The 27455-nt window shown below is 42.3% G+C and overlaps 3 protein-coding genes across 6 annotated transcripts; all 3 read left to right on the top strand.

Moving 5' to 3' along the window:
* The first annotated feature begins 382 nt into the window (after positions 1–382).
* Positions 383–9701, top strand: csf3r (colony stimulating factor 3 receptor). 3 transcript variants are annotated; one of them, XM_076050929.1, is made up of 17 exons: positions 383–528; positions 2997–3039; positions 3637–3711; positions 3908–4204; positions 5168–5300; positions 5385–5551; positions 6001–6161; positions 6255–6405; positions 6695–6777; positions 6929–7139; positions 7216–7404; positions 7556–7657; positions 7914–8060; positions 8362–8508; positions 8596–8692; positions 8788–8866; positions 9121–9701. In XM_076050929.1, exons 1-17 carry the CDS (start codon positions 526–528, stop codon positions 9589–9591), a joined length of 2556 nt encoding a protein of 851 aa, XP_075907044.1. In that variant the 5' UTR covers positions 383–525; the 3' UTR covers positions 9592–9701. The 3 variants fall into 3 exon arrangements, with proteins under 3 accessions (XP_075907044.1, XP_075907043.1, XP_075907045.1); XM_076050928.1 differs by having other exon boundaries at positions 7195–7404; XM_076050930.1 differs by having other exon boundaries at positions 2997–3088; positions 7195–7404.
* A 352-nt stretch (positions 9702–10053) lies between these two features.
* Positions 10054–14234, top strand: mrps15 (mitochondrial ribosomal protein S15). 2 transcript variants are annotated; one of them, XM_076050897.1, is made up of 9 exons: positions 10902–11107; positions 11499–11519; positions 12403–12471; positions 12560–12635; positions 12726–12774; positions 12913–12997; positions 13100–13158; positions 13644–13835; positions 14044–14234. In XM_076050897.1, the coding sequence occupies exons 1-9, from the start codon at positions 11098–11100 to the stop codon at positions 14146–14148; spliced, it is 666 nt and encodes a 221-aa protein (XP_075907012.1). In that variant the 5' UTR covers positions 10902–11097; the 3' UTR covers positions 14149–14234. The 2 variants fall into 2 exon arrangements, with proteins under 2 accessions (XP_075907011.1, XP_075907012.1); XM_076050896.1 differs by lacking the exons at positions 10902–11107; positions 11499–11519 and adding an exon at positions 10054–10315.
* Positions 14235–20299: 6065 nt separating this feature from the next.
* oscp1b (organic solute carrier partner 1b) lies at positions 20300–25950 on the top strand. Its single transcript, XM_076050898.1, has 10 exons — positions 20300–20530; positions 21569–21723; positions 22030–22197; positions 22986–23066; positions 23171–23274; positions 23691–23819; positions 23896–23965; positions 24089–24228; positions 24343–24406; positions 24924–25950. Exons 1-10 carry the CDS (start codon positions 20419–20421, stop codon positions 25041–25043), a joined length of 1143 nt encoding a protein of 380 aa, XP_075907013.1. The 5' UTR covers positions 20300–20418; the 3' UTR covers positions 25044–25950.
* Positions 25951–27455: the final 1505 nt, after the last annotated feature.

Below are 27455 nucleotides of genomic sequence, written 5' to 3'. Positions count from 1 at the left end.
TTCAATAACCTTCAAAGCATCTTTCTCCTTTCTCCAAATATTTCCGATGGGCTCTTTTCCTGATGGATATGTGAAATAAGTCCATCAGACAGAGTTGAATCGGGCTCGTCACACTAATTGGGATGCACAATGACGCCCTCCCCAAGACAGATCAGATGGAAGTTAATGACTGCAAATGCACATAAACTGCACACAAATTGCACGCCATTAGTTTTTCGTTGAAGAAAATGAGGATTTGCTTGAGACGCACCTCCCTTCTCTCTTTCAACACCCCACTTTGCTTCCCATAACTGGGCCCCATCAGTCACGCTTCTCTTCCTGGAACCACAGTGGCAAACTCAAAACAAGGAGGACGACGACAACGACAACACCGCTGCTGCCGCTGCTGCTGTGCTTGGCTCACACAGACACACATACCCACTCACACGCATATAGACACCGTCCGCTTTGAGCCGCACTGTTTCATCTGGTGCTATCAGGGCTGATGAGAGCCTCTCGTCTTTCTGGGTCCGCCGCAGCTGCTGTATGGTGAGTGGCGAGCCTCTCTGATGGCTCCCCTTTATCTGCACATCAAGCGATTCGCCGCTCCTTTCATTTCCATGCTTGTGCCATATTGGAATGGGTGGGAAAACTTTTTCTAAACTTGTCCAGACATAAGACGCAGGTTCAGACCGGGGGGGGGGGGTTGCATCCACTGCCAGCTCTGTGGAGGCTTCGGCTAAATTTCAATGAAAAATGACGGTTTTTCATCTTTTTATTTCTTTTTCTTTTTTTTTTCCTTGTGGTCCTACTTGTGCCATTCAGTCGTCTTTTGTAGTTTCCTCTCCAGTACTGCCAGCGGTTTTGAACCAGCATGAAATGCTCGCGATCATTAAAAATCATTAGGTTCATGTTCAAAATAGTGTTTGTATTTGAAATAATGTTTTTTAGAAGTGTCTTGAGAACGATGTTTATCAAGGAAACTGTGGATTGAAAACTTACTTGAAAGCTCACCGTTATAACTTTAACTAAGTTTTCTATTTAGGTGGTTACACACGATTCATGATGAAATATATTTTTGATATATTGATAATAATAATAATAATAAGAAGAAGAAGAAGAAGAAGAAGAAGAAGAAGAAGAACATTTCTAGATGGTATGTGATTGTGGCACAATTCCAAAGGATTAAATTCACAGTTGTGGGTGTAGTATTGAAATCTTCTCCTCTCAAGGAGAAACATGTTTATCCTTTGGTCATCCAAAAAAAAGCGGAAGTGAAACAGATTGCTTTCCTTCTTTCTGTTTTCTTGGACTCTTACAACTGCTGACACAGAAGGTCAAGATGTCTGAGCCTTACAAAACTATTTTGTGACTAATGAAATTCCAATTGGAGGGGCAAAAAAAATTCTTTCTTCTTCTTCTCTATTCGTAAGAGGAGTGACAGGATCAGGTTAGACTGTACAGCTTTGTATTCAATCCAGGCAGGACAGTTTGCTGTGGCACCTTGTTTTCTTCAGAGAAGAAGCCTCAAAAGCAAAATCACCATGTCCCAAAGTGTGAGAAACAGAAGCCAAAAGAGGAAACACTGGCAACTTGGTGATTGCGTTCTGCGTCTGCTCTTGCCAAGTCCTGAACGTAGGCGTTGTTTTCTTTTTTTCTTTTTTTTCTTTAAAAAAAAAAAAAGAAAAAAAGAAACCTAACCCACAGAGGAAACATATGGGAGCAAAACATGTTGCTCACTCAAGCAGATCCAATCAGACCCATGAAAAGCAAGATTTCTTATTTCTGTTACAATCTCATTGTCATAAGATCAACAAAGCACAGTTGATGCTCCTTATGGATTTTTAGTTAGTGCTAGAATTCCTTTTTTGCTGTTTTTATTATTGTGATATTATAAAAACAATTGCCAGTTTTGTAATTGAACGCAACATTTTGTGGTTGCTCACATATTGTTTCAGTGCATTATTGAGGTGACAGGAGCAATGTCAATCCGATTGTGCTGTGATTTAAAAAAAAAAAAAAAAAACAGAAGTTAAAGGTTGTGCCTGTGCCTGACACGACATGCAGAGAAATATTTTCCACTTTACTTTTTTAAGATTACAATTATGCTTAATTTCGGCTCACAGTCTCTGCCTAAATATGATTGTATATATATGATAATTTAATAAAATGCCTATTTGTCAATAATCTGAAATTCCAGACTTGAAATTTCTGCCCAAACAAGCAGAATTGACGAGAACCTCATAAGACTCTGTGTTTGTCTCGGTGCAGCAACGTGTTGTTTGTTTTCCGTTTTGTTTTATCTGTGGAACAAAGGTGGTTCAGATTTCTCCAACTTCTCTTCAGAATCAGACGGGAGGACTGAGACTGAGTGTTAGGGGATCACAGGAAGTTTCCCAACACTGCGGTCTCTGGTTACTGGTTCCGTTAACACATATGTGTGTGCGAGTGTCTGTGATTGTGCCATTTGTCACAGTGACGGTTTTAGTTTCATCATCCTCTTTGCGTCCGTCCCCTCCCTTTTTTCATGTCTCTTTTGTCCTGATTCTATTTCACACTTCTGCTAAAAAAAAAAAAAAAAAATTGGGGGGGCTGATTTGCGTACATTCTTCTTATCAACTCCTGCTCTCTATTTTTGCTTCGACAAAACAGATAACTGATCATTTGTAATGGTCCTCATTGCTCCACTGTGTCTAGGTGTTTGACTTCAGGTTCATTCACAAGTGATGGGGTTTTGTGGCTGTCTTAAGTGAAAATATAGCAAAAACAAAAGATAAATGAAGAATAAATCTGAGCCATGCTGTATCTCGCAAACTGATTTAAGAAATCTGAAACACAAGAAAGAAAAGTTGAGACATTCAGTATGATTACACAGTGCATAAGTAAGATTATTGAGAAGTTATCTTCATGAAAATCACCAGAGAAAGATTTCTTTCCAATTTTTCATGCAAGGAGCTTGTTCGTCACATTCCCTGACATGTCTTTTTTTTTTCTTTTTTTTTACCCTGTTCCTTCAGAGATACTGCGTTGTGGTGTCCAAGCACCAGAATTGTGATGAAGGTATGATCGAGCCTTCTTGGCGTAGCTTTATGAGCAAGCAGACAGAGTGGTGAGTACTTGGATTTAAAATAAGGGGGTCAAAATGTTCTTAAAATGTGAGGGTTTCAAAAAGCAGGCAGCCAGTTCAGGACTGGAGCCAGTGGCGCACCTTTGATGGTCACATGACACACATCCAAAACAGGGCCTCATTCTCATTGATCTTTTCTGTGCGTTGTGCTTATTTTGACGCTTTGCAAGCACCTCACACAGACAGCCGTTGCAGGTGGGATGTTTTTTTTTGTTCCCTCTCCCTCCCATCCTGGGCTTCTGCGCCAAGCAGCTGCTGCACTTTTGTAGCCGTCTGCTTGCACGGAAACATCATTCGCCATGGAGATCACGTCGGCGCTCACATCAGGCCACCATAACAAACACTTGAAACACAGCGTTTATGATGTGTTTGGAGGCGACAGATGCCTTGCTCTCAGCGCCTCTCCTCTCGCACACAATGCAGCGTGGTGATGAGTGGGGACGGTTTACCCGGGACGGGTGTTTTGCCCGGGCTGTGAAATTTTGTAATTTAGAAATAATATATTTCATTTTGGCTTGTTTTTTTGACAGGTTTTATCACGATGATATCCATGCGGTTGACGGTGATTATCATGCTGGTGGCATTTGCGAGCAGAGCCAGAAGTGGTGAGTGTTGGCTCTCAGTGGCAAATAGACAAATCTAAATGGAAATATCTGAGCGGCGGTTGAGGCAGTTGCGATAACACACACCCCTGCCTTACCTCCCCTGCAACTGATATTCTCCACAAATGGAATACAGGGCTATTCAAATACAAGTCTGGGATATTATCAAGTAATCTGAGAATGGATTCTTCTTCTTCAGAGGGTGCGGCTGGGCCGTGTGCATGGGTGCGGGCGTCCAGCTCGGTGGTGCCGCTGGGCTCACCCGTCACGGTCACCTGTGAGGTCAGCGAGGGCTGCCATCTGTTCAGCCAGCGCGACCTCCACCTGGACTGGCGGCTGGAAAACCGCCTCATTCCCGACGGCGTGGTGGCCACCGAGAGCGGCCGGCTTTCCCGGATTGTTATACCGAACTTCAACTACACCAGGGCCTTCCTGGTCTGCCTCGCCCGGGGCTCGCCCTCGCAGGTGGTCGGAGGGCTGCAGATCAGAGCCGGATGTATGTGAGACACCTTTTTGACTCCACACGCATGTTTTTTTAGTGTTGGCATGTCAACTGGTGACCACCGTTTGACCTCTTTAGCTCGGCTAACCCTAACCTGCCGGTGAACTCCACGGTGAAAAAGCCCCCCCCTTTTTTTCTTTTTTTTAGACAGTGACAGTTCTGGAAATTAGGCCTGAGTGATGTCACAAAGGGCATGATTAGGGAAGACACCCCAGCCAGCTAGTTGTCCTAAAATGCCCTTCATCCACCTTTTCTTTGTCTCTTTCGGAACATAGAAAAGCTATCACCCAGGTCTTTTGTAGGAGGTCTTGGCAACAAGTTTTGACCTTTGCATTTCCTCGCAGACATGCACATACAGAGAGTCCAAGTTCATGGATCAAATCACTGACAGGTTACAAAGAGCAGCAAAAAGAAAAGCAACTGATGTTTCCAAACTATACAGTTTTCTTGTCTGGGAATATTGAGTGGAAATTAGTGGGTGAGAAAAAAAATGTACTTGTCACAAGCACCTCAGCCAAACTTGGGGCATCTCGAGGCCTGCTGTTCACTTTCCTCTGTTCCTTGAGATGTCGATGAGCAGTTTTACATCAGCCAGCATTGTCTTAACTTGGCAGCCGACGTTGTCCGCTCGTGCCAGCGCGGGCACGTTTGATCTGCAAAGGTGTTTGGACAGATGGTTTGTGTCAATCTGTGTCTGCGTGCCAAGATGCAGCCGGTCCCTGCAGAATACTGTCGGGGGAGAAAAAGAGAGGAGCAATTTTAAGCTCCGAATGCCAAACTCCACATCAAGTGAACTTTCTTTGGAAAAATAATCACGCGAGAGATCTCCAATGATGTGAATTTGGTGAGGAGGTCATTTGTGTCAGGCTTATTTATATTAAAACTACTGAAAATGAAATGTGTGGCTGCTAAGGATGAATAAATCCCATGAAAAAAAGTTTAAAACTTATTTTCCAGATCCACCCACGGCAGCACAGAACATCAGCTGTCAGACCAACCTGAGCTTCCCCAACACGTTGGTCTGTCGCTGGGACCCCAGCCTGCAGGAGACCTACCTGGCCACCAGATACTCCCTCCACACGGAGATAGGGTGAATCATCAGGCGGGGAAAAAACAACTCAAGCAAAACAACGATCAGCCGTCTCACCAAAGTGTCGCTACCGTGCCTTTTCAGGGATTTAGACCAGAACCACTCCTACGAGCTGCCGCCCGGAGTCCACCGCTACAACATTCCCCGTTCCGACTTTGTCTTTTTCTCTGAGATGAAAATATATGTGAAGGCAGCAAATGAACTGGGAGAAGCAATCTCAGAGCCAGTCGTTTTGGAACCCATTAGTGCAGGTGAGCCACACAGAGTTCAGCTCCCAAACGTTCCATCACAGCCTTTAAGGCTTCCATTTGTCACGTTTTGGGAATTTTGTGAACCTTGAAGCAATATTCCCGGATGAATGTGATTTATCGGCGACGAGTTGATGTTAACAGTTAGCACTGTTGCCTCACTGTGAGAAGCGAGGTTTAACTTTTCGCCATACACTTTGACTTGTATTTTCACTTCCTAAATTCATAATTGAAATAAATTCAACAAAATCTATGGACATATTGTGAAGTTTTCTATAATCTGCTTTTTTAAAACTACTGGATGCTTATGTTACATTCTTTATATAATTTTGAAACAGAGGTATACTTTGGTGTGCCACAAACACACACAAAACGCAAAATTATTTTGTTATCGTTATTATTATTATTTCATCAAGGATTATCACAACTGAGTGATGCAACGTCTTTTTCAGCTAAGTTCGACCCGCCTTCTATTGTGAAGATTCTGGCTGGGTCCGGCTGCCTAAAGGTGAACTGGAGTATGTCCCAGCAACAGACCTGGATGAAGAACTACAAACTAAACCTGGAGGTCCGCCTGAGGGCGGCTGACAGTGGCCAGTGGCCTGAACAACTAGTCAGTACAATTCCTTACTGTTACAACGGGCTCTGTAGAGTGGTGCAAGCACACAGATCTGATTTGGTTTGTTTACTCTGGGAAACACGGTAGATTTTCCGCCGCCTGGTTCGACCAGCCAAATTTGTGAGCCAGTGTTCCCTTCCCAGTGGAACTGAGTATCAGGCCCAGGTGCGAGTCCGGTACAAGCAAGGCCCCTGGAGCGAGTGGAGCCGCAGCCAGTCCGGAGTCACCTTGGAGAGCGGTAAAAGTCGGATCAATTCAACGTGACTCATTCTGTCCCTCTGACATTGTCCTACGTGTTGCCTTTTCTTCCATTCACCGGCCTTTTCAACATATGCTAATGTCGTGTTAAACATCCACTATAGCTTTCCACTAACAGCAACTCCTGAGCGGATGCACTGCATTCTGATGGTCACTCCACTCAACTGTCTCGCACTAAGAGCTTTTCATTTCATTTTCCTTTTTATTTTTTTGAAAGTGAGAAAAAGCCCTCAAGCCTTCAACTTGACAGCCATCTTTTTTTTTTCCAGCTCCCACTGGACGCCTTGACTGGTGGATGAAGGTTTCAGGGGACCCTGTGAACAAACAACTCAACGTAAACCTGTTCTGGAAGGTACACAAGTCACGCTCGCTGCTCGGCACCTGTCACAAACCAATGCATTTTCCATTTTTTTTTCTCCAGGCTGAATTTGCGAGAGCGGCTTTGAAAATATCTCACTCACTCATCGGTTTTATTTATTTTTTTTTTTTTCCTCTTTCCTCAGTGGTCAAAACAATTTCGCGCCAATGGACGAAATGTGTCATATGTCGTCTCGATGCAAAAGGCGGCAAGTGCAAAGGGGCGGGTGTGCTCCACCGCGGAGAGTTACTGCACTTTCCAGCTTCCCTGGACAGCCAAAAAGAAAGTGTATCTGAGTGCCGTCAATGCAGCAGGGAGATCCAACCCCACCGAAGCTCAGATTTATCTGCCCAAAGGTAAACCTGACATCCTCACATCTCTTTTTTTTCCCCCAAAAAAAAATCCCATTAGCCCAACGTCTTGTTTCTGTAGATCGTAGGGCCATCATGGATGTCTCAGCTCAAGCTCAAAATGACGAGCATCTCCTGGTCCAGTGGAGAAGTCTTCCTTACCCAGATTTAAAGGACATAGTGGTTGAATGGAGGCCTTTGTTGAAGACGGGCCTGTCTTTCACTCACTTTGAAATAACTGAACCAAACCAGACAAGCCTCATTATAAAAGGTATTTCAGATAGCTTGTGCATCACAGCTCAGTCCTCTTTTCAACCTGTTGTTTGAGTTTCTTGTCCAGTCTGATCAGTATTCTTTTCTGCGAGACTTTGCTCTCACACGGTGCCTGTTTCAACCCTGCGCCTCCACGCTCTCTTCACCAGACCATTTTGACGCCTACAAACCCTACAGGATCTCTGTGTATCCCAGGTTTAAGAACGGCCCGGGTGTTCCTCAGAGTGATACCACCTTCTTGAAAGAAAAGGGTGAGTCATAACAGGAAGGAGCAGGGTAAGGTGGAAAAGATGGACTATGGATACATAAATAATACCTAAGTAAAAGAAAAGCAGTGTTGTGCAACCTGTTTTGCACGAATGAGAATGTGTTCAGTTAACTTTTCTGTTCATCAGAAAAGGGAAATTAATTTGATTAGTCGAAACCATTATTTTCATAATAATATATCTGTTTTACTTTAATTGAATTGATCTCTCGGGATTTATCTTTTTATTTTCCTTTTCAAAGCGCCATCCATGGTTCCAAAAATACAAATCAAAAAGACCCAAAAGTCCAATATTGATCTCATGTGGAAGGAAATCCCACTGGAACAACGGAATGGAATCATTGAGAGCTACAAGATCTTCTACTGGCATAAGGAGGGGCCAGTCAAAGGTTCGTTAAAGGCCTCGTGTGTATGTTTTATTGCCATCTAGTGGTAGGAAAGCACATTACAAATAGATCTTAATGTTAATTCCCATTTTTTGATGTGCATTTTTGTTGGATAACTGTATTGTCATTATAAAATGTCTACTTGTGGCGGTGCCAAACAACAACAATATGAATTTCATGTGTTCATTTGCACTGTTTTTTCTGTTTAATTTTCCCCTTGCAATCTCTTTGTTTAGGATTTGTTTTGAGTCGTAAATGTTTCCTATGTGCCTGATGCTACCGAAATCCTGGCTATCCCCTCTAGTTGTGAATGCTGACCTAAGCGAGAGGAGGGTGGTGTTGAAAGAACTCGGCGCTCAGCGCCAGTACGAAGCGTTCCTGAGCGTCAGCACGCGCGGTGGAAGCCTGAATGGAACAACGATTCAATTCAACGTTGACGCCAATACTATTGGTATTGTCAGTTTTTCTAAAACTAGAAAAGAGGAAGGATGGAGCTCCACTGCAAATTTAACTGGCACTTTTCTTTCTCTCCATTCAGATGCCGTCACTATAGTGATGATCGTCACTGCATCCGGTGTCAGCCTGTCGTTGTTGATAATCACTATGGTCATGATTTGTTTCTCCAAAGAGAAATGGTGAGATCATAGCCAGATTGTTTGCTTTAGTGACGTTCATTCTCAACAATATTTATTTGGAATTTTTTTCTTTCTTTTCTGTGTTTCTTTTCCAGGCTTAAAGGACACTTCTGGCCAACTGTTCCAGATCCTGCAAACAGCAGCATGAAGAGATGGACATCAGAATCGACACAGGTCCTAAAAAATGATGCGGGCAAAATGGGCTTCATAAGTTGATATTGCAATAATCAAGCCAAAATTATCCTCCATAATGTGAAGCAGATCGCTCAAACTGACTAATTTTACCAAATAATTTGTGAACTCTGTTAGGTGCTTTACCTTTTCACCCTCCTCAAGATATACACTGCCCCCAAGTGGTCAAAAAATGAATCAGCTTGAAGTGTTGTTCAAATTCAAGACATTTCTGACATTTTTATCCCCTTTTATAGGCTACCCATCTGGACCTAGAATGGGAAGAGCCAAATCCAGTCTACCTGTCCCACCTCAGCCTCTTGGATGTCCCTGTAAAATCAACAAAATTGGAGGAAGACCTGTGGCTAAGTAGTGCAGAGGACACAAGCAACCACGGAGAGTCCCCTTGTGGTTCACCATTTATCCCTGCCTATTCTGGGTCCAACAGTGGCTCTGTACCTTATGCTACTGTGGTCTTCTCCAGTCCCTGCAACAGCCCCATAGCTAAAATGCCAAACGTCTACCTGAGGTCTGAGTCCACGCAGCCACTTCTGGAGGCCGAGGAATCCTTCACTCCAAAGTGTTACCAGAGTATGGAAAAAGATGTGGCGCCATGCGAGCAGTGTTTTTTTGGGCCAAGTGTTGAACACATACCGAGAGACGACATTGTGTGGGATAACTTTCCTTTTCTGCAAGCATTATCTATAAACGAAGAGCAAGGCTACTGAAAATTCTCTTTCACTTGACAAGTTCGTTCTTGGAAAATGTTTATGCTGATCAAAGCAGATTTAGAAAAATTTGATTGAGCACAGATACCAATGACTGTTAGACTTAAGAATTATGAAATCATTACTATTTTTCTACACCTTTTGGCTTTAGCACACTTTGTAAATACATTATGACTTTTTTTACACAATAAAATCTTTCCTGGAGAAAATCATTCTTGTTTTGAGTTTTATTAAAACGAAACAAAAAATGTAAACTGAGGGGGGGAAACACTGGATAAATTATGTCAATTACGCATGACTTTTGCATTTTGTGAATTCAAGTTTACGCTTAACCGAATCTGAGCCTTTCTGAGTTCATCGCACGTCCATGATGCCGACGCTCTATCGACGTGATCAGCAATCGTTCACACTGTCTGGGTTTGAGGGGGAAAACGCTGACGATCTCATCTCGATTACTAAGGCCTAGTCAAAATGGCGGCGTTCGTCTAGGGGTCGAATGTACGCCGTGATTCCTGTCAATTCACGTTTTACAATATTAAAAATTCGGGTATTTAATATTATTCATTTAAATTTAAAAACATGTTCCCAAACATGGCTCTCAGAACTGTTCTCAAGTCGACGGCCGGCGTCTTCAGGGAAGGCGCCACTGGCTTATGCTCCGCATTGGCAACCAAACCCTGGACTTGTAGCTCGGCTTTATTAACCGCACCAAGAGTCACCTGCGGTAAGTAGAACATGTTCCGAACAAATACCTGGCTGTCTTTAACATAAATATAACATCATCTGTCTTTTCAGTGTATTTCTGCTCTCGCGTGTCAACCAGCAATCTGCATACGCAGTTCACTGACACGAACAGCAGCGGGCAGTCTTGATGAAGAGATTTTGAAAACCTAGTATGCGTTCATACATTCATCTGGTGGTCCACCTCGTTAGCTGCAATATATTGTAAATATCTATATCAGCAAACCACATGGCTTCAATTAAATGCATTTAAGAATATAAAAGGGAGCCGACTTGATTTTATTTATTAGTAGTAGTAGTAGTAGTAGTAGTAGTTATTATTATTATTATTATTATTATTATTGTTATACATTTTATTTATAAGCGCCTTTCTCAACATTCAGGGACACTTTACAAAGATTAACAAATGCAATGCTACACACTGTTAAAAAAAAAAGTAATAAATAAAACAAAATAATAAAATGGAACAACACCGTTAGAGAGAGTAGGCTGTCTTCAACAAATTAGTTTTGAGTCTAGATTTGAACAGAGGAAGAGAGTCGATATTGCGGATGTCCGATGGGAGTGAGTTCCACCTTTGAGAAGCAAAGTTTAGGTGCTCTGCTCCCCAAAAGCCAGCGAAGCTTTTGGAGGATGGCGGTGATGTGGTGAAATGAGGGGGTTCTAGAAATTATACGGGCTGCAGCGTTCTGGACCAGATGGAGCTTGTGGAGGGATTTGTGAGGGGAACCAAAGAGGATTTAAGTGACTTTGAACGTGGTGAACATGTTTGTGAGTGTCAGATGAGCTGGTCAAAGCATTTCACAAATCAACGGAGATTTTTATACACAACCATGTGCTGGGTTCACAGACAATGGCTCCAAAATAGATGTTAGATTGTTGAGGAGGGAGGACAAACTGGGTCAGTATGACAGGATACCCGCTCAATGCATAAGCTTCTATTAAATTGCGCAGATAGTTTTTATATTCGGCACATTCGGCATCCACCATGCCGTGTGTGAAATCAGGACCATTGGGAAATAACTGTTTGCATTGTGCGTAAATGTGTTTATTTCTCGCATTTCTTTTCTAGTTCTATCTCATTGGTAAACCATCCATAAATGAAAAAAAAGTCCATCTTTAACTTCATTAGCCCCAATCTATCAATCAGAAACTGTGCTCTGAAGCACAAACGTACCATCAAAGCAGTGAGTATGTGATCTTGAATGACTACTTCAGCACTGAGAGGGAAATTACATTTTTCAATCCCTTCTCATGCTATTTTAAAATGCGCAAAACGCAACACTGTGGTATCCTGTGTTTGGTTTTCTGGTGGCCTCACATGTCCCTGACAGTTCTAAGCAATGATACCTCACACTTTGTGTCATATTTGTTCTAGGAAAAGCATGATGATTAAATATTACTTTGTAACCTGCATTGACAGTTGCATGGAGAAAGATTAGATACATGTTCTGCAAGAATTCAAATAGCCAGAAATGTAAGATGCTACTAAGTGGCTCCTGCGTCACTTGGTTTTTGATGAGGCTGATTAAAAAAAAAAAAACACTGCTGTTTTATCATCTGTTTGCGTGCCACAGGGGGTTTGGACCACTGTTGTTTAGATTATTATCTCCTGAGTGTCGTTTTTCAAATGGTTAGACAAGTTTGGTTTCAAAATGGGGAGATTTTCTTTGGGTCATTGAGGTGAAATTCTTTCAGTTCAACTTCTCACTTGTCAGTCTTGGTAAATTTTCTGTTTTTTTAGCGTTCTTCCCATGGAGAGAAGGAACAAGGTCGAGGCATAATCTACATAAAATCCTCATAAATGGTCTCACTTCCCCCAGATAACTATTTTTTTTATACCATTTAACTGGCTGTTGGTGTCAGAAACATGTGAAATTAAATGGAAATTACCTTCTTTTTTTCGAACAATAATGTCTCCTGTCAGAAATTACAAAAGTATATCCTTTATCTTATTTTTTTTCTTGGCTCCCTTTTTCAAAAGAAAACATGAAGTCCTCATCATGTCTGGCTTCTCCAGTCTTGCGTTTCCAATCAAATTTCATGTATATTTGTCCTTGATCTCTGCAGCAGCGGGGAGTGTTGCTGTCCCACCGCCAGTGAGATATTATGCTCGGGCTGCAAAGCAAAAGACGACAGGTGCTTTCTCAACTTGAATCTCCCCCAAACTCTGTTTGTTTGTTCTTTTAACTTCTTTTCTTCACTAAACATTTTCCTATTCTTTCAGGCCCTGAGAGCCAGCTCAGCGACCTGCCTCCCGCCATGCTAAAGATGGACTATGCAGCCGTTCCCGCCATTGAAACGTAGGGACACACAAACATACAACGCCGAAAGAAGATTATATCAGAAAACATCTTCTAGTTCCTTATGAATGTTCAACGTTGTGTTAACAGGACAGACGATGTGGTCAAAAGACTTCTGTCGCTGGAGTTTGCCAGTCAAGTGAGTTTCCATGTTCCCCAAGTTTGTTTCCATCCTGCGTTCTTTTTCTGGTGTTCTCAGGTTCCCAATTACTGTGTCAGAACAAAGTATTTTATTCGACAAGACAGTTAGTTTAACAATTGTAAACAACTTCCTCAGACTGAAAAGCTACAGCTGAAGAAGGAACAGCTCATTGCCAAAGTCCAGAGAGACGAGAATGACCGAACCTCGGTGGAGGTCCAGGGTGAGCTGCGCCGCTCAATAGGAAATACAATGAAAAATACAACTCTGTGCATTTCTGTCATAAACATGCAAGTTCATTCTGCGTTCATGTGTTTCCATCCAGTGGCAGTTCTGACGGCCAAAATCCGAAACTACCAGGAACACTTGCTAAAACATCACAAGGTGAGCCAGTGTGCTCGAGCACCAGTGGATGAGGTTGGATGAGTTGCTCTCGGATGACTTTGCGTAAGAAGCTGAGATGATGACGTATCGTTTTATCTGGCAGCGAACCTCGAGAAGTTTCATATACCGCCCATCGTCAGACCTCATTCTTTTTTTCTTCCCCTTCCTTCCTGTTGAGCAAAGCTTGAAGTGTGATACAGGATATCCTGTGCACTCCCCCCACATGAAATGAGAACATTTGTCTTACTTATGGTCGTGGTCGGAAATTTCCATGTTAAATCACATTAAGAAAAAAAGGATTAATGGAAAAAAGTGTCCATTGTTTCCATTACAAAATCATAGCGATATAAGTCTGTTGCACTCCAATTAGTGAATGACTTCTTTTGCATAAAGTGCTTTTCTTTCATTCTGTCTTTTTTCTTTATTTCTTTCTTTCTCTCTTTCTTTTTTCTTTCCTTCTTTCTGTCACAATGTCTTTACTACAGGACAAAGCAAACAAGAGGCGGATGCTCATGGCCGTAGACCGCAGGAAAAAGCTGTTGAAAAACCTGAGGTTGGTTCGTTACGACGCCTTTGAGAAAGTGTGCGAGCAGCTCGGCATCACCTACAGCTTCCCGCCGCTGTACTACAGACGAGCCACCCACCGCTGGATGGCCAAAAAGGCCTTCTGTTTAAAGGTAGCAAAGCACCACCATTCTTTGCTGAACTTGTATGTGAGGCTGCAGGAAACATGCTGGTCTCTTCAGCTCACACATACAAGGTGTGATGTGTGTGTGTGTGTGTGTGTGTGTGTGTGTGTGTGTGTGTGTGTGTGTGTGTGTGTGTGTGTGTGTGTGCGCGCGCGACCACTCAATCACACTCTGCACTTTGTGTGTCTTTTCGCAGGTCTACAAAGAAGTGCAGAAGCAGAAAGCAGAGCAGCAGAGGATGAGGCCGAAGCAGAGCTCAGCCTCCAGGAACACAGAGACGACCAAGGCGGCTGCTGCTTAAGGCCAATGAAATACAATTCGACGTGTATCTCAACATCAGGATTGTCTTAAATAAGTTCATAACCTGGTTAAATGTAATATTGATGTGTCTGGTTGTTTTTTCTTCATTTGTCAACTTCATTTGAGAAATTGGTAATAATAAAGTGTTGCAAAGACTTAATTTCCTTTGGGCTGCTCCCTTCTGTTGTGAACACAGCCAATCAACTGCCTCCAATCTGGCCTCCCATCTTCTGCCTCTTCTGCATCCTCTTCCCTCACACCGACTGACTTCATCTCCTCTTTCACTACATAAATAAATAATAATAATAAACTTTTATTTGTACAGCGCTAAAAGGCGTCTCAAAGCGCTTTATACAATCAGAGAGAACCAACCGGGCCCCCGGAGCAAACAAGATGCGACAATGGCTGGGAAAAACTCCCCTGTGGGAAGAAACCTAGGGCAGAACCAGACTCCAGAGGGCCATCATCTGCCTATGAGTAGTTGGGGTGAAACACAAAAATAGAGGAGAGACAGAGAAAGAGAGAAAGGAGCAGAGTGAGCCAGGGTGGCAGACAGGACAGAGTGAAAAACAGATACACCAACCAGGCAAAACGGATATAAACACAAAGAATAGGAAATAATTCAAGGCTGCTGTCCGCGTGGGCTGTAAGGGCCAATTCCAATTCCTCCCTTAACTCCTCAATCTCAACCCTCGCCCTTAACCCTCAATCTTTGGCCTTCAATCTTGGCCCTCAAAAATAAGTGTAAGGGCTTAGAAATGGGACACCCCTTAAGTGCAGTTACGTCTTCAGACTGTGGGGGGCGGCCTTATGCCAAAGCTACGTCCAGTCTGTCAAGAAGACGACAACGACAAAGAAAAAGGAGAAAAAGAAAAAGACGGCGAAAAAGGAAGAAGTCCTCCTTCGCTACACAACGAGGTATACAAGTAACGTGAAGCCGGGACCGCCGGTCCGGCTGACAAACCTCGTAAAGTAAAAAACAAAAATGTTACGCACAATGATGTCAATAATCCATAAAAAACTCTTAAACTAAGACAATAAAATGGTTTTGTAATATGTATATCTTTATTAACTAAGAAAATACTTCCATTTGTAGCTCGCTTTTACATCGCAATCTTTTTCCAAGATGTCTTGGCCAAAATACACAATGCCTTCTGGGTAGCCCTTACAGCCAAGGGTGGTGCCGGAGAATCTCAATATTGAGGGCGATACAGCCCTTAAACTCGTGCCTCAACTTGACGTTCTTAGAATCGGGACAGCACTTGCACCTCGCAGGAGTGCGCATTTTTGAGATTGAGGGTTAAGGGAAGGAATTGGAATTCACCCTTAGTGTCCATGCTTTGGAAGGCAAGAGCCTAGCTCGATGGACAATCTGCTGATAGGACAAGTCCAGGTCCTAGGCGTGGTGGTGGGATGAAGCGATGACACCAAGACCCCCAGGACAGCACGATCCAGCTCCTGCCGCAGTGGTCATCACCTGCCGGGGACACAGAGACTGCGGCAGTATCATGCATATCGAGCATACTATACAAAGCATAATGAGAGCTAGTTTGGACAGAGTAGGCGAAGTCAAATCTCCTCTTATCACCTCATGCCTGCCAGTCTCAACCTCAGCATCCTTCTGCTCCTTCACTCTCCCTCCTTTGTTCACGTGCAAACCACCTGTCTGTCTCCTTTCTTTCTTTCTTCCTTTATTTATTTATGTCATAATATCTTCACTACAGGACAAAGCAAACGAGGTGGACGCTCATGGCCGTAGACCGAAGGAAAAAGCTGTTGAAAAACCTGAGGTTGGTTTGTTACAACGCCTTTGAGAAGGTGTCGTAACAAACGACCTCAGTCTAACCTTCTCTATCTTCACTACATCTGCAAAACATCTCCCTTGCCTCTTGAGTTCCTCATTCCTGATCCAGTCCATCCTGGTCGCTCAACATTTTCACTTCTGCTGCCTTCAGCTCGTCCTACTGTCTTTGTCTGGCCATCCCCATGTTTGACAGGATGGAACCATGGCGGTTTCAGGGGTTGGAACTTACACCCACCTGTGGCTGTTGGTTCTGACCTTTGAGAGGTGTCGGCGTGGTTTTGGTAGCCTTTCGTGACATCACAAAGAGCTGGTTTCCTGAACTGGTGGTTTTAGTACACCTTCTCTGGAAAGTGAAGTTAGTGTAGAAGTTTTGTCTTTGAACTTTTGGGCTGTTCACTGGCACATTATTGTTAAAAAGAACATTTGGGAATGTAAGTTTTGAATATTATCTAATATGCAGCCACATATTTTGGAGCTTTAACTCCCCACAGTAAATTCAGCAAGAAATTTGGGTCACAGTTTTAAATCATCATTTTTCTCACTGAAGTTGGATGACCATGAACTTTATGGTGCTTGCTGACAAAACAAACACAATTCACCAGCCAGTGCTTTTGTGTGACCGGATCCAAAGTACTCTTCTTTCTGTTATATCTGTTCTTCAAATCTCGAGTCGGAAGTCAAGAGATAGAAGTGAAGAATCTCTACGTCAAGTCTTGCTGATGGCCTAAACTCGTTGACGAGCTGCAGCAGGTTGTTGTCATTCGCGGCGACAAACAGCAGCGCGCTGGCAAACTAGTATTTTAGCAGCCTCAAATTCGTCACAACTTCCTGTGTGGTGTGTGTGCAGGCTGTCAGCCTCAGGAGGAATGCACAGAGAGAGAACACTCTGGTAAGTGTGACACACGCTTCCTTGCACTGATCATTAGCTTTGAACAGTTGCTGTTTCTTACACGCAGTTATTTAATTCATATACTCAAGTGTTGCCTTCGCATTGAATGTAATGACTTAGCTTTACAGCATTGATAACTACCTTTATTGCATATTCTTTCCAAAGTTGCTTGTCTCAAATCTTGTCATTTTGCATACATGCAAATGTATTTTTGCTTTAAAAGTACATATTTCCTGAGGGAAACTATTTTGAACTAAAGTTTATCTACTCTTGAGTCGTTCGCATCATGAATCTGTACTAGTGGAGACATCTACTTGATCTATGAAATATAAATGAGAAGCAATAATCTGACCGAGAATCTTAGCAAACAGATAAAGTTCACACAATCCGTATTTGCGCGTAATCATGCTACTTGAAAATGTGGCCACGGATGTGTCATCCGGGTTATTGCTACGTGCCTGTAAATGTAAAAGTGCACCCGCTATCAGTTATTGTGAGGATATAGGCATCATGTTTTGGGGACCGCAAGACTTTGGTGACGTCAAATGAGACGTTTGTGGTGCATTATATAAATGCTGAATGAACCATGGTTTGAGAAGGTTCTGTTGCAACCCCATTTCATTACACTGTACCATCATTTCAATCGATGGAAGTTAAAAAAAAATATATATATATATATGTATATATATATATATATATACATATATATTGCATCCAGTCCAATGCCATCGATCCTAAACAACCCAGATAAATCAATTGAACGCTTTCTTCGGACAAGGCTGGCAGTTCTACCCAGATAAAACAGTTTCCTGTCAGAAATAGACATGTGCACCCACACAACCCAGCACGGAGACCGGAAACCTTTTGTAAAAAAATTAAAAAAATAAAAAGAAGAAGACAGATCTGGACAGATCTGCCTGACGGTGCAACAACACAGCGTCTCTGTTGTTGCACTCTAGGATATTAAAGTCTGAGGTGCCCAGCCTGAAAGGGTCTGCAGAACAAGAATCAAGCCTAATGTGGCATTTGTAATTATATGCTGCTTAGTGTAATACCTGTCTAGTAGTGGTGTATATTTACTGTTCGCCATGTCCTTGTTTGAAGACACACTGGTTTTGTCTCTTTTTTTGACAATTATTACCATATGTGTGGGGAGTTGAAATTGAAATTACTGCAAAGAGGAACTGATGTGTCAAGGTCAAATTCAAAGTGACTTAATTTCAAAAATTTACATTTCATTGGGTAACCAAAAAAATATATATTTTTTAATTTAACCTGTTTGCATATTTGCTTATTTCCTCATCTCTATCAATAGGTAGGAACAAAAAAAGATAATGCCCTCAGGACAGAAAATATAGTAGTAATATGTGTAGTAATACCTGTAAAAAGAAGCAGTGTCACTGTAGATATGCACCATTCACCAGACATCGGTGCTGCACAGCCGCACAGATGTGACATTTATGTGAATTTTGCACTGTGATTCTCACATCAGCAGCTGAAGTTCAGCTGAACTGAAAATGCACAAAAAAAAAAAAAGAAGCACATGAATAACAGCTCTGCATATTTCAAAAACAAGTTTTTCAAGTTTTGGACAGCAGCATTTTAGGGAGACACACTTTCATTAGCTTATCTAGACCTTAAGAAGATTTTTTTGTCCAAAAAGTGCTGTTCTCATATATATTTATTCTGCATAAAGACATTGTTGGCCTCGTGTTAGAGCTGTGATGGTAATAAACTTCCTCATATCGTGACGAACTTTCCCGAACATCTGACTGAATCTGTGAAGTGAAACCAACTAGTCTTTGCACAACAAACCTTGTGCTGTGACACAAGACTGTAGCTGCATCAACTGGAAAGATTGATATTACTGATGCTTCTCACAGCGCATTACTTTTTCCCACTGAAAACAGCTTGATTTTTTTTCCCTTCTCTCCTATAGGCAACACAGTTAAAAAAAATAAATAAATAACGTAATTTCATTTAAACCAAGATGTCCAACCCGGTGGTCACCCATCAACCAGGATCAGGCGGCTTTGGGACCAACGTCCAAACAGGAGAGTGGAGCACTGAGCTGTGCTCCTGCTTCAGTGATCTGTTTGTCTGTAAGTGAAACACCAGCTGCTTTGGACTGGTAGAATTCACATTCTGCATTTCCACACACAGGGAGACACAGGACAATAAAGGCTTATCTTTTCTTATCTTATCCTACGAATACATACTTATCATACACATCTGCTGCACAGGTGCTGTTGGTTGCATTTGTCCACTCGCATTAAGCTGTTACACTGCAAGTAAGTACGGAGAAAACTGCCTCTTGGGATGTTTGCCAGGAGGCATGACGGCCATCAGGACTCACATGAGGCTGACTTATGGCATTCAGGTGAGTAACAAAGTCGTCCTTTTGTGTGTGTTGGGGGGGGGATTTTGTCACACCTTACAAAACAAAGCTGCAGTGGAATAAGTAGCCTCTTAAGAAAGACATTTTCAGGAACTGTTGGTCGTTTGCAAGAATTGGGAAACTTCCACTGCAACACGTTTCCTTATCAGGAGGAGTGTTTTTTTTTTTCTCGTATATGAACCAGGCTGCAATCTTTTTTTAAACTGCAGGGAACAATTATCAACGACGCCCTGATGACCTTTTGCTGCGGACTGTGCGAGACCTGCAGGATGGCGCGAGAAGTCCGTATTAGGAATGGAGACGTTTGAGCATCGAGGAGGAGTTGGAACCAACCAAGGGTCAGGGGGACAGGGGGAGGTTGGGGGACATCCAACTCATCCAGTCCCCTCTGCCGTTGGTTACGCTGAAGAGTTTTTTTCAACATTTTTAATGAAAAATATGGTCATATTTTATTTTATTGGCAACTTAGAGATCAACCTTGTATAAATCCACTGTTATGTGCTCCTATTTATGTGTTCAACCACAGTAGTTATGAAGTAGATAATGCCCAGTTCTGCCACTCTTTCCATGACTGCAGCCCTGAAGTTTTGCTGCATTTTTTCATGTTAAATTTGAAATTTCACACATTTTTGTTTGTCACACTTTTTTCTTCTTTTCCGCCTTTACATTTGAAAATATCTCACCTGGGACCAAGGCAATATTAAGGCCCAGGTGAAATTCTCTAGTGTGTGTGTGTGTGTGTGTGTGTGTATGAGAGAGAGAGAGAGAGAGAGAGAGAGAGAGAGAGAGAGAGAGAGAGAGAGAGAGAGAGAGAGAGACGAGTATCGAGTGAATCCTGATTTAAAAAAAAAAAACTTTTCATTTATTTTTTTTTACGATACTGAAATGTGTACATTGACATCTCTGAGTGAAATGAAATTACAAGTGTTTTTGTTCTGTTTTGCCTGTAATCAATAAACAGCATGATCAGACCTTTCATGCCAACTTGACTCCGCCTCTCTATGACGTCACAAATATCCTCACTCTGATTGGCTGATTGCTTTCGTGACCTGGCAACCAGAAAAGGCGTTATCAAACATACGGAACCGCCGAGCGGACCCTTCAGCTAGCTCGACTCGCTACCTTGTATTCCCGTAAAAAAATAAAAATAACAATAAAAAATCTTACCGCTCCTGCAGACATGTCTTCAAGAACACTGCCTCTGCTGTTCATTAACCTTGGCGGAGAAATGCTGTACATCTTGGACCAGCGGCTTCGCGCTCAGAATATCCCCGCCGACAAAGCTAAGAAAGGTAGCTTAGCTTAGCGGCTAACCCGATCACAACACAAACGTCACCCTGTCACGGGTCTCACTGCGACAACCTTGTTCTCTACATCCCGACAGTTTGTCCGTGTCCTCGTGTTTGTCTGAACATGAATTGTCAATTAGACCCGCTAAAAATTGAAAGTCATCGCTTGTATGTGTGTCAGAATCTGAATTTATTGTCACTTAACAACTACAGTTATGTCTTTTTTTTATTTTATTTATTAATAATAATCTATAAAGTTTCAGAGATAACCTGCTGGATATACTCGGAGAGAAGGAGAGGTATACTATTAAAGACATTTACTGCAGCGATACACATAGCTTTTGTGCCCTGCTTGGCTTAGATCACAAAAATAGCTGCGTTAGTAAATTAAACAGCAATAAATCCAATGTTCCTGCACACCTTCAGATCAGTTTACTGAAATTGTCACATACTTTCCTTCAGATCTTGGCTAAATGAGGTAAAAACAAGCTTATTTTGCTAATAGCCATTGAGATGTAGAATTCCTTTCAATTGGCAAGTAAGGAAGGCTTCCAAAATTAAAAATGGAAAAAATTACGTGTATGATACATTGCTATTTAGAAGATTATAGACTTCTAATCCCTTTATCTGGGGTCGTAAACTGTTTGCTAGGAATTTTTGTGCTCACTTTTTACTTAAACTTTTTTTTTTTAGTCAGAAATGTAAACCACAATCCATGTACTTTAGTCCAACTGCCATTTAGACCCCAGATGCCCATGATATGTAAGTAAATCTGCAAAGGAAACCATGTTCCGACCATGCAATTATTTTAGATGTAGGTTTCAAGGTGCTTTCGTTCCTTCATCAGAACGTTTTGCCATTTAGTTTTCTGTGCTCATACTACATAAGGACTGCTGCTGGAGTAGGCTTTTGGTGTAAGCGGTTAGGTCTACCCAGTACACGCATAGAATATTATAGCCCCTGCCAATACCTCTGAGGCAAATGGTACAGCTGGGTGACCCCATTTTAATCTGTATGTGCTTCTCTCTTTTTTCCGGATAGTTATGAATGACATTATCACCACCATGTTCAACAAAAAGTTCTTGGAAGAGCTTTTCAAGCCGCAGGAGCTTTACTCTAAGAAGGCACTGCGCACCGTGTTCGACAGACTCGCCCATGCCTCCATCATGAGACTCAACCAAGCTAGCATGGATAAGGTGAGCCACTGTGTATACACACTCAGTCCTTATGTTTTAACAGCTTTTTTTTTATTATTGTTTATTTTTCTTTTATTTATACAGAAACCAAACAAATGGCAAATAGAATTTCTTGTTACGCTCTCAAAACAATCAATCAATGCTTTATACATTTACGAAAACAATTATAAGCACTTAAAAAAGGTTCTGAAGCAATGGATAGAGTTTATCTGCAAGCTCCTGCAATTGGCTCCCCCTGCTGTTTATTTAGCATTGATGGCTTGATCAGCGTTGCTCTCCACGTGTGTCCCTCCCCGTCCGTCACAGCTCTACGACTTGATGACTATGGCCTTCAAGTACCAGGTGCTTCTCTGCCCGCGACCAAAGGACATCCTCCTAGTCTCTTTCAACCACATGGACGCAATCCGAGACTTTGTGAAAGACACACCCAGCATCCTGAACCAGGTTGACGAGACGTACCAGCAGCTTGTAGAGGTACGCCTGCCGTAGGAGCGATGCTGTAGCTCCTTTACAACTGCCACTGTTACTTTTGAGGTTTTGATTTTGTTGGTAAATATGAAAGTTGCCATGATTTGTTTTGTATTTAAGTCTACTTAAGCTAAAGTGGCGTTTTAGATTAATTTTTTCCAAAATCCATGTATCCGGATGGTGAAGAGCCCATAAAGTTGTTTTTTTTGGAAAGGGTAAAATTGGAACGTGATTATTTAGTTTAGTTTAGCAACCTTGAGGCTTCTTATTGCTAAGAAGGGCAACATTAGCTGCATGTGACCACCTCTCACTAGCTGCCAAACGCTTCTATGTTATTTGAAACTTTTGCCAAAGCCAATTGAGACCTGTGGTTCCCAAGGGGTTTTTTTGGTGTTATTTGTTCCTGAGCAGATTGGAGATAGCAAAACAGGATCTGAGCAGCCCAGCTCCTGTGCTTGGTTTGAGTTTTAAATAGTTCCCCAGAAGTGAGTTTACACCCCCGGTGGATTGGCGAAATGCAGAAACTAAAGGTTTCCACTTTCAGCTTGGGCTGGAGGTGGAAACATATCGATGTGTCATAGCATTTTACCAAGAAGTACCTAAATGCCTGTGAAACTCTACATTACTTTTATATGTTGTGTAAGAAAACCATCTGGTACCTGGTACCTCTAGTTTATTTCTTTTGGAGGGAACTGAAAGAACCTTGAGTTGTTTTACTTTACTTTTCTATTCTATTATTTATTGTTGTCTCTGGAATCAGAATTATGCATATGTTTTTGTTTTTTTTCCCCTAGATGTATACACCTTTATCTAGTGGGGACTTTCAGCTGATTAGACAAACGCTCCTCATCTTCTTCCAAAACATGCACATCAGAGTAAGTCCATGGATTTGGCAATAAAGTTGGATGCAGAGTAAATTGTGCATTAATTTGTGCATGTTTTTTCTTCTCACTTCTTTTCTGTTTCCCTCTGGCACCAGGTGTCTATTTTCCTCAAGGACAAAGTACAGAACTCAAACGGCCGTTTTGTGCTTCCCACCAGCGGCCCTGTGCCACACGGCACACAAGTCCCTGGCTTAATAAGGCAAGACATGGTCTGTTTTGGCTCAATGAAACAATTCATTTGCAGAATTAACACTCCAAGCAGGTGTCGATTTAAAAAAATAAATAAATCAAAGGGTTGGCTCGTGACTTCTCCCTGTTTTCATTAGTCATTTCTGATGTACGCCTTTTAACAGACACGCTAATCTCAAGTTAAGCAGACCTGTCTGAAGCTAATTGCATTAGAGGTTTTTGTCGTGCCAGCATTTGCAATCTAACTTTAGAAGGTCGTCCGTTTAGCTTGAATGGAATGACTCAAGGGTTTTGAGTTCATTATGAGGAAATAAGCGCTCACACCAAGGACACTCCAGCTTACTAGCCGGTGCATTAAACCCCAGCATCTTTAGAGAATGGTATTAATTGTATGTCGTTCTGGGTCTTTATACATGATCATCCTAGAATGTTTAGCTGTACCGGCGAGGAGACGTCCAGGCTACAGTTCACCACTGGAGGGAACTACAGCTCCGCTCTGCGAGAGGGCTCCTTTGAGCTGTTCGGGGAACGGGTGACCAAACTAGGCACAAATATGTAAGCGCAGCAAGCAATAAATTGTATCTAGGTCACCTGTGTGACATCTTTATGACAGCTCGCTTCTTTGCTTCAGGTACAGCGTAAGCCGGCCGGTGGAAACCCACATGTCTGGAGCATCCAAAAACTCTGCTCAGCACACAAAGGTGAAGCGCGGTCACATGTCACACTGCAATTTTAACAATCTGCTTTTACGACGTCCCCATGAGTGCTATGAACCCAACCTTGCGTATTACGCAGAGGCATGTGTGACATTTTGCTGTTTGCAGGTCAACACTGCTCCCAACCCACTCGCCAAAGAGGAGCTAAATCTGCTCGCCAAGCTGATGGGAGGGTTAGAATTCCAGAAATCAGGGAATGCGGACAGCGGTTTCCGGGTCAACCTTTTTGCCACCGATGAGGAGGAAGAGTGAGTCGCTTTGTTTATGATTTGCCTGAATCATTTTTTTTCCGGGCGTCGTTTCTCCTGCCACGAACCAAACTGGACTCGCCAACAACTGAAATTGTGGCTCTTAAATCGCAGGGAGGCGTTGATTTCCAGACCAGATGAGCTTTCATATGGAATAATAAACATCCAGGCAACCAAGGTAAGGCTTTGCTCTGTTGCTGCAATGTTGATATTTTGTCATGAAAGTATAGACTGGGTTACATGCAGGTGTTGCTGTACAAATGTAGACGATGAGAATCTGTCACGATGCTCAGACATCAAGGCGTACGACTAAAGCAGACACATTTTCTTTCCATTTAATCACTTGATTAGTCAGACACTGAGTTGCCAACTTTTGATATGTTTTTGTTGTTTCGCAGGGAGTATTGAAAACATTTTGCAGTACAAACAAAATGATTTACCTGTATTTTATTGTACTACATTTATTTTTGAAAAGTTTGAATGTTTTTTAGTTTTTTTTTTAACCAACTAAAAATAGCTGTTGGCTGCCAGTCGGCCCAAGCTTTACATGTGAGAATGGATTACCAAGCATCAGTTTGGTTCCAGTCACTGGCATTGTCCAATAAACGGAAACATCGCATGTTGCTGGCTTAACAAGTAGCAGCACTAGTGAAGTGTAGATTTAAATAATTGACTATGATAACTCTGTGTAATAGGACCAGCAGGCCAACGCAGAGCTGGCTAAAATCATGGGGGAGTTTACCGAGTCTGGAGAGCAGCCTGCCAGCGGTAGCAGCAAAGGAGACGACCTGCTGGCCATGATGGACGGCTTGTGACCTGTCCCTCCTGATGGACACGCCTCCAAGGAAGTGTGTGGTCAAAGGAATCATCCGGCAGTCTGTCCTGTCGTCGCGTGGCCTCTGTCTGCACCTGCAAGCACACGGCACTGACCTCACATGCAGCTGGAAGAACCTTCAACTGTGCGTGCGTTTGAAATCCAGAGTGATGCGAGGGAGAGGCAAATGGCAGAATTGGGAAGTAAACAATTAAGAATGTGTTGGCAGAGCTTGAAGCTGCCGTACACGAGTGGTAGCCCTGCTTTCATTTGAAAAGAAGTTTTATCTCCTCAAGAAATCCTTCATACACGTCAGTGTGTTACAAGTATGGCATCTTTTTGTTAACTGTCAAACTGCTGTGTCTCTATGGTGCAAAAACGATGCATCCCCTACTGACATACTTCTTCTGATACTTATAATGATGCATCATTTGGATGTATTTTGAGACGCAAAGTACATTTTTATTTTTTCTGTTTGTTATAATGTTGAAAAGGGAGTTCATTTTAATAAAAAAGGCAGTGAGATGGCATTATAATGTTGCAGAAGCGGGGGAAAAAACCTTAAGTGCTCTTCCCCAATCTGAATGAATTTACTACAAATCTTTATTTTGGTATGCTATTTGGGGTACCCTACGCAGTGCTGTACTCATTTTACTCTCATGACAAGCAAGCCAAACAACCTTTTTCAGCTCCACACGACACCTCTGATTGTTTGGCTGCGGCCCAGAAATGTGCAAGCCGAAGGCAATTCAACTGTAATATAAGAAAATGCAATATATGTAAATATGTGAATGGCTTCATTTATTTATTTTATTTTATTATTTTCTGTGAATAGGACTGTGCATATTACTGCAGTTTGATTGTTGTACGTGGAATTTAGAATTTGTAATAAATAGTTTTAAAATATATATATGTATATATATATATATATGTATACATATATATATATATATATATATATATATATATATATATATATATATATATATATATATATATATATATATACTGTATATGTGTGTGTATTTATATGAACATTTAGCGCCCTCCGTCGTTAACTCACGTTCCAATGCAACGTAGTAGCAGTAACTTTGGCTTGTTGTAGTTCAGAAGATAGAGCGGTAGGGGGCAGAATCTGACTAGAAATTGCATCATGCCTGTGTATGGTCTGACTGCAGCGACTGCCTTGCTTTGCTGCTGCTCTGTTCATTATGCAATCACACTGACTAGCAACGGTATGAAGTGCACTCTAAACACAAAGGCCTCACTTTTACTCGGTAACTTCCTGTTGGACTTTGTTTAAACACAAAGCAAGTGATTGGCTCCATTTATTTGCATGTATTTTACTACCAAATCAATGACACGTAAATATATCTAATAACTAGACCCTCCTTCCAGCAGGAGGGATGCACAGCGGGAATCCTTGCAGCAGCTGCGCTTCACGCAGCTCTCTGCGCAGTCTGCAGACGAGTCAAAGTGAGACCAAAAGTCTGCAACTCCCCCGATGAGAGAGAAAAAAAAAAAAAAACTATGACACACACACACTTCACACAAACACAGTGCATACCAGGGAGGCTAAACATGCTGAGACATTTCTCTGAATTGATCTGGAGGGGAGGAGCATTCTGTCGAGGTCCGCCCCAATGATTTTGACAGAGCAGACATGAGAAACACTACGTGCCCTGAGGATATGACCTACCTGCAACAAGCAAACAGGCAGTGAAGCCAACGTTGGTTATAGTGCACTCACCAGACAAGATTTTGGTGGGTGAAAAGGTGTGCAAATTTATCAATATGCTTCTTCACCTGAACGATTTTGTGGCGCGGCATGACACCATAACTTATTGTAGCTGTGAATCACTGAAACGCGCCATCATCAGATGATATCTTTCAGTTGACACTTTCAGACGGATGCTGCTTTCTGGATGTGAATCACTTTCCTCTTGAGAAAGGCAGTGGGCAGGCCGCTGCAAAGCCACATGCTCTCAAATGTTTCATGTGGCCAAGGCAATTTGTGCTGCTGAGTTGAGGCAGGAAGATGGGAGCCACCAAAATAGGTCTGTGCCATTTAGGTTAGATTCTGCATGTCTATATCGCACCTGCCCACTGCTGTGAAACTGCTACCAGTGGGTGGTAGCGAGGCTCTTCTGAAGAGTCTAAATTGGGAGCCAAGGTGGGCTTTGGCAAATGTCATTGTCATTCAGAACTATGCCGTCTTAGTCAATGAGCAAGAGCCGGTCGGCTGACTAACAAGCTAGATTTTACTCATCCGTCGCGTTTATTTTTAAAATTTCTGTGGACGATTATAGTAGATCCAACATTTCTGTCAGAGAAGCTAATAATGTTGTGAGACAGATTTGCCTGCCCAAGTGGTTAACATGAGTCAATAATAGTTTCTCTCACACATTTAGTG

This window comes from Nelusetta ayraudi, unplaced genomic scaffold (assembly GCF_046127955.1).
Source record: "Nelusetta ayraudi isolate G7.1 ecotype Tasmania unplaced genomic scaffold, CSIRO-AGI_Nayr_v1 ptg000131l, whole genome shotgun sequence".
In the NCBI taxonomy this organism is placed as follows: domain Eukaryota; kingdom Metazoa; phylum Chordata; class Actinopteri; order Tetraodontiformes; family Monacanthidae; genus Nelusetta; species Nelusetta ayraudi.
The sequence above is the reverse complement of the archived record's forward strand: the minus strand, read 5'-3'. Positions and strand labels throughout refer to the sequence as shown.